The 14,541-nt window shown below is 36.0% G+C and overlaps 2 protein-coding genes across 2 annotated transcripts in view; one reads left to right on the forward strand and one right to left on the reverse strand.

Annotated features, from left to right (window-relative positions):
- LOC126827113 (phosphatidylinositol 4,5-bisphosphate 3-kinase catalytic subunit alpha isoform) overlaps positions 1 to 14,541 on the reverse strand; it is a 324,427-nt gene that overhangs the window by 91,684 nt on the left and 218,202 nt on the right. The gene's annotated exons all lie outside the window — the stretch shown is intronic.
- Positions 1 to 14,541, forward strand: part of LOC126827124 (ski oncogene) — a 73,382-nt gene that overhangs the window by 31,121 nt on the left and 27,720 nt on the right. The window contains exons 3-5 of the mRNA XM_050556336.2: positions 3,877 to 3,966; positions 9,858 to 10,075; positions 10,659 to 10,864. Of these exons, the coding sequence (XP_050412293.2) occupies positions 3,877 to 3,966; positions 9,858 to 10,075; positions 10,659 to 10,864 (514 nt within the window). The remainder of the gene's footprint in view (positions 1 to 3,876; positions 3,967 to 9,857; positions 10,076 to 10,658; positions 10,865 to 14,541) is intronic.

Raw genomic sequence — 14,541 nt, forward strand, 5'->3', positions numbered from 1 at the left:
CTCTAATCCTATAAATGTATTCATGTAAATGAGTAGAAATCTTGTCTCGCAGCTTCTAAAATTCCCTGGTAATCCCCCAAACCTCACACCAAACTTGACAGTCCCTCGGCCCCCTTATGGTACTCCCGAGTGTCGGACAAATGTAATATAATATAACAAAAGCATGATTTAAGCTAGCGGAAGCCAGCAAATTTAAGTTAACCAATACAGACAGACATTTAATTATTCACATTTATATCCTTCATGATAACAGGAATTATCTACGAAAAGTAAGCATGCTCTAACCTAAATCGACCAATTCAGACACCCATTTAGCCTACAGCCCAACAGGAATTATCCACTAAAAGTAAGGAAATGCACGTGCCCAAAGCTAGCTCAAACCGACAAATTTAAGACAAAGTATTCAAAGTACATGTACAAACTGAACAAATAAATTAATATTTTGATAACCTACATGTACATGGATATTTGCATTCTACATCCTTTTGTCATGTTACACTGTAACCCAGATATCATTTAATCTTGTGTATTTAGCACTAATTTCTTTCACATTGGTTTACCGGTAATATCAAATCTTTCTTTAATAATCATTTAAAACACCAAAAATCGTTTAAAATCATCAAAAATCATCTAATTTGTACTTGTGTCCAGTTTAAAGCTGACTGATTAATTTTGCTAACGAGTGTCCAATTTACAAGTATTTAATTTCCTGACCACCGTTCAAAAATTAATCATTGATAATCAATTGGGTTGTTTATTTTCTAACAGTGATCGAAAAATTAAACAATTGTAAATTGGACACTCATTATCAAAATTAATCAGTCAGCTTTAAACTAGACACAAGTACAAATTAGATGATTCTGGGCGATTTTAAACGTTTTTTACGAATTTTTAAACAAAGATTTGATATTAAATGAATGTGAAAGAAATTAGTGCTAAATACACAAGATTAAACGATATCTAGATTACAGTGTTAGTTTTAATATGGTAAAGTATTACTGCGTAAGATTCTGTAAAATAATGCCGATGCGGATGTAAATGTCAAAAATCCAGTGATAAAAGTTGTCTGTTGAAAACCACACCAAGTCTGATTTATAGGACAACGAGGTTCGGCAATTTGGGCTCAAGATAATAGTCGGATCGGTAACAGTTAGGCAGCACCAACTTGATTTTATGTTCTCCAGGGTCGGGATAAAATTATAAACACTTAACTCATGTGAAAGATGTTTTGTTTGAAATTTTACAACTTGAAAATTAATTAATTTGGATCTAAAAGCTATTGAACAATACAATCAATTAGTTTTGTTTTTTAAATAAGTTTTTCCCACCAAGAAATTTTCTATGTTTTCTCGAAGAACAGAAAAAGAAATTGGTGTGGCTGAAAAGCAGATTTTTATTTTGGCCTAATGATGATCTATAAGGTGAAATTGTTCCATCACAGATAAATCAGTTTTAGAAGAAACAAATGATTAGAAACTTCCCAATGACCAGACATTTCCTGATTGAAAAAAGTTCACTGAGAAAAAAAAACAAACCTTCATTAGTCCATGTATCAATAAATTAGACAATTATTTGCGTTCGATTGTTGTAGATTTCTTTTGTAGGCGAACCCTTAATGACCTTTTCAATCTGTCTGTATCAGTTACTGCAACCTTTTACAAACATTAGGTAATTCCGCATGGACATTAAACATACATTATGCAAGAGCTAAATCTGCCTATGGAGGTCTTTCTTTAGGCCTGAAATGTTATATAAATTATTAATTAGACATTTATTAACTTATCCAGACCATAATCAACTCTCCATGGCATCGCTAGCCTGCAATGTTTATTGGATTAGGTTCCGATTTTCTATTTGACTTCCATTCATAATTTAATCATTCAATGGATAATCAAGACTATGTTTTTTATCCTACAGACTTTAGTAATGATGATCGAGGCTAGGCCGAAAATTCAATTGCTAAAATCTCGGTTCACAGTGGATCAAATTGACTGAAATGTTCAGCAAATTCCCTTTACATTATCTAGTTTTCAACTATTATAGTGAGAACTGCTAGCTCTTTATCTAATCTCCCATAATGCATCTTTAACATCTAATGAAGGAGATAGACTAAGAGAGCCATTCTGCACAGTGAGATACTTCGAGAATAAATCTCTGTCCTGAATGGCCGCCATATCCAAAAAATAGTATACTGTTTTGTAATGCGGTTCTACCACATTTCACATCTGGCATACACACACAGACTAAATAAACCTATTCAATTCCATTAAATGGAAGCAGAATAAATACTTCTCAAAATTCTTGAAGTATACTTAGTGTTTTCGAATAAAATCATCGATTTGCGACTTAAAATGTTGGTTAACTAGCTTAGTGCCTATTCTCAAGCGGAGCTACAATGTAACTGTAGACAGACAGCCTTAGTTTAGTATGGAAGAGAGAGAGAAATGGGGTTTAACGTCCACTAGACACAAAATAGGTCATTTCGGGACTAACATATGGTTTAATTTTATTTCAATAATTCGCTTGCGCATAGGGATCTTTAGCAGTGGGAGGAAATCAGAGGACCCGGAGAAAACCCACGAGGTTGGATCGTATGTAAGAGAGTGTGTATGAGAGGTTATTAGCTGAAGCATGTTTGTCGAACAATAATAATGTATCAATAGTTTATGAAGTATAATTCTCTGACTTGCTCAAATAAAACAAGATAGTTTGATCAATAAACACACTTTTCTAGTCACGTTAGTTTGTGAAAGTCATGCTGTTTCTAGATTATCATCTGAGCTGCGTGGTGTTTTTTTTACACAGGTAGAATGAAGGATTCTTAATGTATATCTAATGGCTATTTTCTGGCACATTAGTCAACAATAATTAGTCGTGGTATCTATGTATATATAGATATATTTACATGTTTTAAAAAATGAAGTATGTGAGGTTTAGATAAAGAGCTGGGCCTTTATTCACGAAAACTTAAACTAAGATACAATCGATATATGCAAATTGATTTCACTGGTCAGCCAATTGAATTGCAGTATTTCTTAAAATTTCGATTGTATCTTAGTTTAAGTTTTCGTGAATAAGGGCCCCGTTCGTTATTTTTATAATACATGTAGTTCAAAAATAAATAATATTGATACATTAACATATTTTGAAAAAAGAAAAGGAGACAATTAAAGATACAGTGTATAAAATTTAGATAATGAATATCTATTTTTGAACTACATGTATTAACCCTTAACCGGTCATTGTAGACTGTAGTCCCCACAACGTTATACAGCCAAGTGGTCACTTTAGTCTTTCTTTAGCCTGACCACTTGACGTCATGACGGCAAAATGACGTCGACCAGTTGAGGGTTAATCTGTTATCATAATGTATATATACAAGGTTTAACTTCTTAAAAAGAGGCTCATCAAAAGATTTTAGCGAAGATTATAGTTAGCGCTAGCTTGTTATGACCATATTCTATCCATATCGTTCGCAGAGGATGTCAAAAGTTCACAAATTTTCTGTTCATTATATCTTTGTAAATACTGAACGGAATTCAACCATTTTTGGACTCATATTCCCTTAAGTGATTCAAATTTTCAGAATAAAAAGAGATCTATGAAAGATTTTACACTGTCTGTAGAGAATTATGAACGTTGAGAAATTTTCAGTTCATCATATCTTTGGAAATACTAAACGAAATTGAACCATTTTTGAATCAATATTTTTTTTAAACATCAAACTTTGACAATATTGTATTTGTTAGGGATTCAATTAGAGACTTTAAGAATTGATATTTCTTTTAAACATCCAGCTTTGACAATATTGAAGTTTGTTAGGGATTCAATTAGAGACTTTAAGAATAACGATGTGTTTATATTTTGATATTTCAGGTTAACTGGTATATTACCGTCATATTTACATACTGGTCCACCAGTTTTATTACATCCCGAAAGAGTTATACCATATTCAGAATCAGAAAGGTATGTTATTATGTTTAATATGCTTTTAGAAGGGTTGAGTGGCCTGGTGTGTGCGTTTTATGTCTGTTGGTGGGATTTTAATTCCCTGCTTGTACGTGTCAAGGAGTAGAGTTGACCTCATAGCACACTGTATGGCGTATTAAATGTTCCCTCATAGCACACGGTATGGCCAAGGGCGTGGATTTGTCATAACTTTTGGGGGGGACAGACGAACTCTGGAACCCGGAACATTTCATTACCAAACGAAATAAATAATTACGAACAGTTTACTGTACCAGTGTTATTTCAATGAAGGCTGTAACTAGGGGTAATATGATGATAATATGGAAAAATTGACTACCTACAATCAAAGCTGCATAAATATTAATTGTTCATGAAGTTAAGTGAATCGTCCAAAGACGTTCGTTCTACGATCAGGATTGTTCTCTTTGAATATCTTGGTGACATGAAGGGCGTCATTATGCACCTCACACGCCATCAAGTGGTCCAGTCGGGTTTGCGTCATGGAGTTGCACAGCCAAGTTTTGATACGCTGAAGGATCGCTCGGCTGAGCAGGAACTAGCAGGGTTCAGCGGTGTGAGATGAGAAGAGCTTCGACAGAAGGGAACATCTGCCTCACTTCAGGGGAAATAATGAATATCTTCGTGCTTGAAGAATGGCAATTCTTGTTCCAAGTCCCGATTCAGTTCCAGATACGTAGAAACAAGCTCACCATCATGTGAATATAAACCTGAAAATCTGTCCTGGCGATCAAAATCATTGGGGGAGAGAACAGAGACCTATTCGTCCCTCCCCCTTCTGATTCTTAGGAGGGGACATGTCCCCCCACATCCCCCCTAAATCCACGCCCATGTGTATGGCATATTAAAAGTTCCTCATAGCACACTGTATGGCGTATTAAAAGTTCCCTATAGCACACTGTATGGCGTATTAAAAGTTCCCTATAGCACACTGTATGGCATATTACAGTCTTCATTAGGCCACTCTGTGCAGACAAGGACATGTAGGAAGTCAGACCATATTTCACACTATTGCACAGTTACTTGTTATTCCTACCCACTGTGTCAAAATGACCTGGACAATAAAAAAACAGAAGCGAGAATTGTTATCCAGGTCGCAGACTTTATGCATAATGCGTTTATAATTGATGTCATATAAAGTTCATCTGATAACAATATTATTACATAATAGTCCTTGACCTTCATCAACTTAAATATGTAAATATAGATTGAGAAATGGGGTTTAACTTCCCCTTGACACAAACTAGGTCATTTCGGGACTAACATATGGTTCAATTTTATTTCAATAATTTGCTTGCACGTAGGAGTCTTCAGTAATGAGAGGAAACCTAAGGTCTCAATGTCAGACCTTATGATACAATGAGCATGCACTAACCACTTGACTCCACCTGACTCAACTACAGAGAGAGAGAGAGAAATGGAGTTTAATGTCTACTTGACACAAACTAGATCATTTCGAGACTAACATAAAAGGAGCATGCACTAACCATCCGGCCATGTAAATATAAGTTATTAATAGACCTAGATACAGTTTATGACATTAACAGATAGAAAATGACTTTTGTAATACTGCAATATTCTCAATTCCTTACACATCGTCTTCATTCTCACTTTCCTATCCGAAGCTGTCTGGGCGGAAAGCAGAACAGTTTAAATGAGTTATCAGAATATTTGGGTTCGGTTATCGTTAATAAATTCAGTCAAGCCTCCTTGATTGATCATATCTCATCTCTTAACCGAGAAAGTTCCCCAGGATTTTCCAGCGTGGCATTCCTTTGTCAGTGGTGAAGGACGTAAGATCTGACAAGAACAGCATCTAGTTTTTGAGATGGGACAAAAAAACGAAGTCCCATGTATACATTGGCATGCACATACAAGAAACATTTCGAGATAAGAGCAGGCCAAAGTGTTGTTGTTCAGGAAAAATTTTCCTCTCGGCATACTGTATGACCTATGCATGTCTTCATTAGCCCAGTCGGTGCAGAACGGTAGGAAGTTAAACCCCATTTCCATAATTAATGGTCTTGCCTTCAGAGAATTTCTTGAAGATGTTCTCAGTTGAAAGGTCTTATGCTAGGTTTCCACTATCACGATTCATGCTGCAATTGAACTCGTGGTTTTATTCACAGAGTAATCGTGGTAATCCTATTAGGTCTTAGCATATATTGAGGTCAATCGTAGCAATCGTTTTGATCGTATCGAAACCTATTCGAACATATCTTCACATACCATATCTTGGACTCAGTAGGGAAAATCCTATCGTAACGCATGGCAGTGGGAACCTGGCAAAATATGCATGTGAGGGGTTGGGTGACTGAAAGGTCAAACAACGACCCATCAACCCTATTTAGTTAAAGATACATTATGGAAGATTAGATAAAGAGCTGACAGTTCTCACTATAATAGTTAAAAACTAGATAATGTAAAGGGAATTTGCTAAAAATTTCAGTCAAATTGATCCACTCTTAACAGAGATTTTAGCTATGGAATGTTCGGCCTATCCTCGATCATCATTACTAAAGTCGATATGATAAAAAACATAGTCTCGATTAATCATTTCATGATTAAATTATGAATGGAAGTCGAACAGCAAACCGGAACCTAATCCAATAAACATTGCAGGCTAGCGATGACATCGAGAGTTGATTATGGTCTGGATAAGTTAATTAATGTCTAATTAATAATTTAGATAACATTTCAGGCCTAAAGAAAGACCTGCAATAGGCAGATTTACCTCTTGCATAATGTATGTTTAATATATTTTTGCTGGTCCTGATTTCTCAATATACTGTGTGTATATACATGTAATAAGTATGTAATATAATCCATTTCAAATTGTCAAGTGATAGAAACATTCCTTTCCTAGCCTACAAGCTACATTGTATACTATAAGTAGTTTTCATTACTTTCCTAGCCTTCTACAAGCTATACTACTATAAGTAGTTTTCTAGTTTATCGTGTCATATGATAACATTAACAGATTGCATATATATATATATATATTCATTACAAACTACGTTCTTTTTTTAGTAAGCTCATTACTGAGGGTTGCACTTACTGACATCAAGTTTAGAATTGGATGTTGCTTGTTTTTTCTAGCAGGAAAGAAAAACAGGAGAAAGACTTCACCATTAATATAGACATGAATTATTATTGTACATAAAGTAGATGTTATTCATGGACAACACTTTAATCATATGATTTACAACAAGCATGTTCATAAACATCTCAAAGTCATATGGGAGAGAGGGGGTTGGATGGCCGAATGGTTAGTGTGTGCGTTTTGAATCATAAGGTCTGTCATTGAGCCAATTGGCGTGGTTTCGATTCCTTGGTTGTACGTGACAAGGAGTCCAACCTTGTGGGTTTTCTCCGGGTCATCCAGTTTCCTCACAGTACTAAAAAACCCTACATGCAAGCAAATTATTGAAATAAAATTGAAACATATATTAGTCCCGAATTGACCTAGTTTGTGTCAAGTGGACATTAAACCCCATCTCTCTCTCTCTCTCTCTCTCACTCTGATTGCTGAGGTAACAAATTTTTTGTTTACTCTTGTTTACTTTATTTATACGTTAAATGAATTAAAATCTCAAGCTTGGTACTAGTATACGTAAATCGACGCTGTATTGCCTACGTAAAGATACAAGTGTTTGACAAGAAAACAGAAATTAAGAAAATTGGCTTGCTACGTTATATGTATTGGCCAATAACTTTCTGATGGAATAACCATCTAAACATCTTCTTGTTTTTAAGACAACATTGCTTTCACAGTGACGGATTTGTTTGGTTATACACTTGGCAGCAGTCGTATTGAAAACAGTACTTTATGTTACCACATTAAAAAGAAAATGAGATGTTGAAACGAAAAACATACATACATGTACACACAAAAATAATATGCACCAGTAACAGACATTTTCTAAATATATTCTTTCGGTAAAACCTGTCGTGGGCCGTTAACCCCACCCACAATTTTCATTTCATATCGGTCAAAGTATTGTGTGATGACAATCTAGGTTGAGAGATGAAGTTGTCAGAATGCATTATATGATACATTGATGCTGCCTGGGCAAAATTTCCATCATAGCACCCTGTATGGTGTATGCTTGTCTTCCTATGCCCGGTGTAGAAAAATCAGACCTTAAAACCCCATTTCATATTGGTCAAAGTATTGTCGGATAAGAATCTAGGTTTAGAGATGAAGTTGACAGAATGCATTATATGATACATTGATGCTGCCTGGGCAAAATTTCCATCATAGCACCCTGTATGGTGTATGCTTGTCTTCCTATGCCCGGTGTAGAAAAATCAGACCTTAAAACCCCATTTCATATTGGTCAAAGTATTGTCGGATAAGAATCTAGGTTTAGAGATGAAGTTGACAGAATGCATTATATGATATATTGATGCTGCCAGGGCAAAATTTCCCTCATAGCACCCTGTATGGTGTATGCCCGTCGTCGTAAGCTTGGTGTAGTCAAGTAAGACCTTAAACCCCATCTCATATCAGTCAAAGTACTCTGTGATATCAATCTAGGTGGTTTAGAAATGAAGTTGTCAGAATGCATTATATGACGTAACTTGGATATATTGATGCTGTCGGGGCAAAAAGTCTCCCACAGCACACTGCATGATATATGGCTGTCTTCCTAAGCTCAGTACATGTAGGTGCAGTACAGTTAAATCCCATTTCATTTCATTTCTTGGTAAAAAAAAACAAACGGACTAAACCACATTATTAGCCACATGCACTAAGAAAACGTGGCAAAGATTTGATTTTTATTTGCCTGAAGGCTTGTAAAAGTTGTGGCATGTTGATGTGGATAATTTTGAAGGATGTTATAAATCATAGGGATTAGTGTTTGTGATGTTCCTCCTGTTCCGACAGCGACACCTATATCAAGATGGCATTTGAAACAACATGGCCTCTGCTTTGCTTGATCGCCTTGAGTCAATTAGACTTCTTTACATCTGTCTAAAGCAGGTGTCTATATAATAATCTAGAGACCACTGGCCAGGGTCACGCCATATAACTGAATACTACATAAGGTTACACTCCCCTTTTCGCTATGGTTAACAGTCACAAAGGATTAGGAATCTGGTGTCTCAAAAAGCAGTGACCTAGAGAATTAACAATATAACCTCAGTTGAAGCTGAATAGATTGGTCGTGGAGCATTAGTTACTGTCGCCATTTACATAATGCCTGGTACTTCATTTTACATCAATCTACACCAATCTGTCGTTCCAAAATACCAAAAAATGTGACGTCTTTCAACAATCTTATTAACATAATGGAGCACTTTGACAAGAGGGCTGTTACTTCAAATATTTTTGCCGGTTGGGGACATATTTTATTTTTCGCAGATTAACAAGAAAATTTTCCACACTTACAAGTTTTTAATTTCTCGATCACTGTTAAAAAATAAACAACCCAATTGATTATTGATATATCATGATTAATTTTTGAACAGTGGTCAGGAAATTATGATAAAAACATCATAAAAACATGTATCTTTGACCGAATTTAAAAATTATTTTTGTTTGGTTTGATTATTTTATCGTTTTAATTGATAGTTAGCAACTATCGATTCCCTGGTTGTACATGACAAAAAATAGGGTTGCTTGTCTAGGTCCTGCGGTTTCCTCCCACTGTTAAAGACCCATTACGGTCAACCGAATTATTGAAATAAAATTGAACCTAGTTTGTGTCGAGTGGATGTTAAAACCCATTTCTCTCTCTCTTTCTCGAGCCAGTATAAATGTACATATTGTTGTTATTTTCAGCCTACCATGGCACCTGAATTTCAATTCCTAATAGAAAATGTTGTTTATTTGTAACGATTTTTTGATGTTTGTCTATTTAAAGGTATGAAAGACATTTTACACCGAATGTCTCATTAGCACCTCCTGTATCAAAACCAGATAAATCAGATGACGAAACCGAAGGCAGTCCTAAAAGTAGCCAAGCAGGCAAGAGTGAAACATGTAAAGTATCGGCTAGTCTCAGTAAATCGGATTACCACGAGTACGATCTTCCTACAGATACTGATGATTCTTCATTGGAACAATCTTCACCATCAGATGGTAAGTTTTCTTTAATTATCTAAATTGATTCCTTTAGCCCTTCACCACCACCTACTACTGCTCTGTCTAGAGTCGCCCACTCCCTTTCCTGCCCTCTTTATTGGCACAATCTTCACCATCAGATGGTAAGCTTTCTTTAATTATCTAAATTGATTCCTTTAGCCCTTCAACACCACCTACTGCTGCTCTGTCTAGAGTCGCCCACTCCCCTCCCTACCATCTTCTTTGGAACATCAGATGGTAAGCTTCCCTAAATCTTTCCCTAATGATGAATTAATCCCCTCTTCCCTCCCTCTTTAATATTTCTCTAATGAATTAACCCCTTGAGGACCTCCTACTTCTTCTCCCTCTGGAGCCCCCCCCCCCCACACACACACACCCCTCTTGATTGGAGCAATCTTAGCCATGAGATGGTAACCCTTCCTTAATCTTTAACCTAAATTAACTCCTCCGGAACCTCCTTACTACTGCTCTCTTTTCATCTTTTCTGTTTATATTATCTTAAACTCCATTTCATTTCTTTTCTGTTTGTAGGCTGTTAAAAACTCCATTTCAATTATTTACCGTTATAATTTTATTACAGTTGGCGATGAAGTCTCATTTCCTGATATTCCCCCGTTTGAAAGTACTCTGGAAGCAGAAATCGAAATGATACGAAGAGTCTTGGATGGAAAAATACCCAACACCAAAGAAGCTAAAGATAATTTCCTCCATGAATATTCCAAGCTACGTGTTCCACAAGAAGAATTACTCAACACCATCAATCAAGCTAAACAAACTTTAACAAAGGTAATTCAAACTCTTTTTAATTTCATAAGGTCTGTCATTGGGTCAACTGGCCTGGTTTCGACTCCCTAGTTGTACACGCTGCATCATAAGGTCTGTCATTGAGTCAACTGCCATGGTCTTGATTCCCCAGTTGTACGGGACAAGGAGTAGGGTTGCCTGTCCAACCTCGTAGGTTTTCTCTGGGTCCTCCTGTTTGCTCCCACTGCTAAAGACCCCTACGCGCAAGTGAATTATTGAAATGAAATTGAACCATATGTTAGTCATGAAATGACCTAGTTTGTGTTGAGTGGATGTTAAACCCTCCCTTCCTCTCCCTCCCTCTCTCTCTCTCTCTCTCTCTCTCTTTTGTAGCAAATTTTATCTTCTTTCACTTTTTAATGAATCAAACTAGGAAAGATTGACTTTAGTTCTGCAATCATTTTGTAACCCTCCAATATGCGTTGGCACATCTGAATCCGCATGTGAACAAATTGATGCATGGTTGGCTACCCCTGATCTACATGTAATGTAAACAAACAACCCAGCCTACTCACAGAGTTTTATCTTTATTTGTTTGTTAAAGATAGTATTTACCGTAAAAACTTTTAACAGTTCCCAGTTTAATGTCATTTAAATGCAGTTTTGTGTCGGTTTTATTGGTGAGTTTTGGCCATTAAGAAACGACTGACCAATCCTCAGCTCAATCATCATTGGCTCTTTAAATTTAATGAGGTAGAAAAAAAGGGCGATGAACTCATAAAATTAAGGAGAAGATTTCGGTTATTTATGAAAACATGTGGCAAGATAGTTAATATGTTTGTGTTGGATATACATTAAACCGATCATGAAATTTTTAAAGACTTTGTATACACACATTTAATGTGGTCTTATATTGTGGATCGCCCCCTGCTGACGGTCATGGCTAACGTTTTCATCCGATTACCTTTATACTTAAACACGTTGTATCTGTTCATGAGACGAAACACGTGGATTAAATTACAATTACTTCCATATTTGCATGATTACAGGTGGGTTGGATGGCCGATTGGTTAGTGTGTGCGCATAGTATCATAAGGTCTGTCATTAAGTCAACAGGCGTGGTTTCGATTCTCCGGTTGTACATGAAAAGTGGTAGAGTCGCCCGTCCAACCTCATGGGTTTTCACCGGTTTTCTCCCACTGCTAAAGACACCTACGCGCACGCAAATTATAAGAATAAAAATTGAACCATATGTTAGTCCTAAAATAACCTAGTTTGTGTCGAGTGGACATTACTCTCTTTCTCGCTCTCTCTCTCTCTCTCCCTCTCTCTGTATGATTAGGATTACTTTAGCGATGTGATCGATTAAATTACTGATTACATCTGATTACTTGTAAATTTGTAATCGATTACAGCTGATTCCTGATTATGATTACCCCATATCTGTGAGACGGAGAAGCCTATTCAAAATCTTGTGAACCCTCTAGTGACTAATTAAACCGATTCATTTATTTGATGCACATTGTTTATGTGCATGAGACAAAGAAGCCACTTGATTTTGTATAATAAATGTTGGCACTAAAAAGAACAAGAAGCCAAGAAAATTTTTATACTTCATCAGTTTTTAGTGCCTTGTGAATGCTCCCATTACCTACGAAAAACAGAGGTCCTGTGTATACATTGGTGTGCACGTAAAAGATCCTTCGGCAGTTGGAATTCGATATAAGAGTGCCACTGGCCTGGCAAAATTTCCCTCATTAGCCCAGAGCAGAACAGTAGGACGTTGAACCCCATTTCATTTCATTTCACCTACACAAAATTAAATAATCAACAACTTTTATGGATAGATATCTCAGGCAGTCTTAAATTACCTGGTAGAACCTGCCTTCGTCATTAGAATTAAGATATTTCGAAAGCCATAAAAAATGGTAAAAAAAAAACAAGGTAATAAAAAAAATACATAAAAATGAAAGATGGTTTTGTAAATTCATTCCCCATAAAAGTATATTACTTAAGACAATTACAGTAATCCCATTTCAATTGTCTTTTAATTTAACATTTATGAAAAAATATTGAATAACACAATTTCAAATGTAAAATTACAAAGGTTAAGCCAGCCTCATTTTTAATTCATGCGTATTATTGCTCGACCAGTAGTTTTTATCCTGCTACAATGGGCTGTTCAAATCATCTTTTTCTAAAAGGTTCGCTCAATTATTCAGGATTGGATTCACTTTTTTCTTCCAAGTGAACAAACAGTGCAGAACTAATTAAGTTTTAATGAAAAATCTGTAATTATATGTTACGTTTCAAAAGGTGTAACTCTCTGAAAAAATCAATACACTATTGACATTTGCTGAGCGGTTTATTTTTTTATTTTGATAATTGCAGGGAAGTTATTAAATGTCGTTTTTATGCCCTATTAATCTTTGAACAATCTGTCAATAGTGACATTTGTTCGTTTTTTTTGTGTTTTTTTTTCCGTATGAATGGTTTTTGCGTACTCTTCTTGTAGCTAGCAATATGGGACTCCTTTGATGGTTTGTTTTGTCTCTAGGCATTGTACAAAAAACAATAGTTATAAGTTAAAACAATAATGAAATTTATTCTGGATTTTGTTATCCAGTTAACTCATGGACAGCGAGAAACTACTTGTAATTAATGCTCCTCAGTCTGCACGAGTCACACAGTGTCCTAAACAACTAGTAGGTCCTACACTGTCCGGGTCATTTACGTAACTCTGACAGGTTTGTTCGTTCCTGGAGGGGGATCACGTGGCTAAGTGGGTAAGATGCTGGCTCGCTAGTCTGGAGGTCGGGTGTTCGACCCCTGCATTGGCCGAGAAAGTTCATCAAGATTTTCCGGTGTGGTTTCCCCTTGTCAGTGATGCAGGACGGAGGGCTCGACAAGGACAGCTGTCTAGTCTTTCGGATGGGACGAAAAACCGAGGTCCCGTGTACATATTAGCGTACACGTAAAAGATCCCTTGGCAGTTGGAATTCGATATAAGAGTAGGCCGTAGCGCTGCTGCCCGGGCAAAATTTCTCTCATAGCACACTGTATGGCGTATGCCCGTCTTCATTAGCCCAGTTTAGGAGCAGAACAGTAGGATGTTAAACCCAATTTCATTTTATTTCATTTCGTTCCTGGAGTTTTACGTCCTCTTCCACCAAGGGTAATATCGTAGACATGCTCTTACAGGTCAATCTGCCGGCCATCAAAAAAGACTTTTGAATATTTTAGTCATATTTTAACTTAAAAAACACTATAAACACACTTAAACTTTAAATTTTATGTGTAAAAATACTTAAGGATACATTATATAAGATTTAGATAACGAGCTGTCCATTCTTGCTATAATAGTTCAAAAATAGATAATGCCACATGAATATATTGAAAATTTCATTTAAATTCTGAGCCATGTTTATCACTGTTTGTAGTTTTGATATAATGTGTGCATTGATTGTTCATTATAGTAACCTCGGTACTGGTATATTTGAGACTTAGGCTCACACCTCCATGTATGAATTAAATCATTAAATGGCCAAACTGTTCTAATCTAGTTAAAATATTGGGAATCCAATGGCATCAAGAGTTGATTATGATCTGGTCGTGTTAATAACTGTCTAATTAATAATGTGTGTAACCTTTCAGGCCCAAAGAAAGACCTACAATAGACAAATTTAGCTCTTGCATAATATATGTGTAAACAAATTAGG

This window comes from Patella vulgata, chromosome 7, assembly GCF_932274485.2.
Source record: "Patella vulgata chromosome 7, xgPatVulg1.2, whole genome shotgun sequence".
Taxonomy (NCBI): Eukaryota; Metazoa; Mollusca; class Gastropoda; family Patellidae; genus Patella; species Patella vulgata.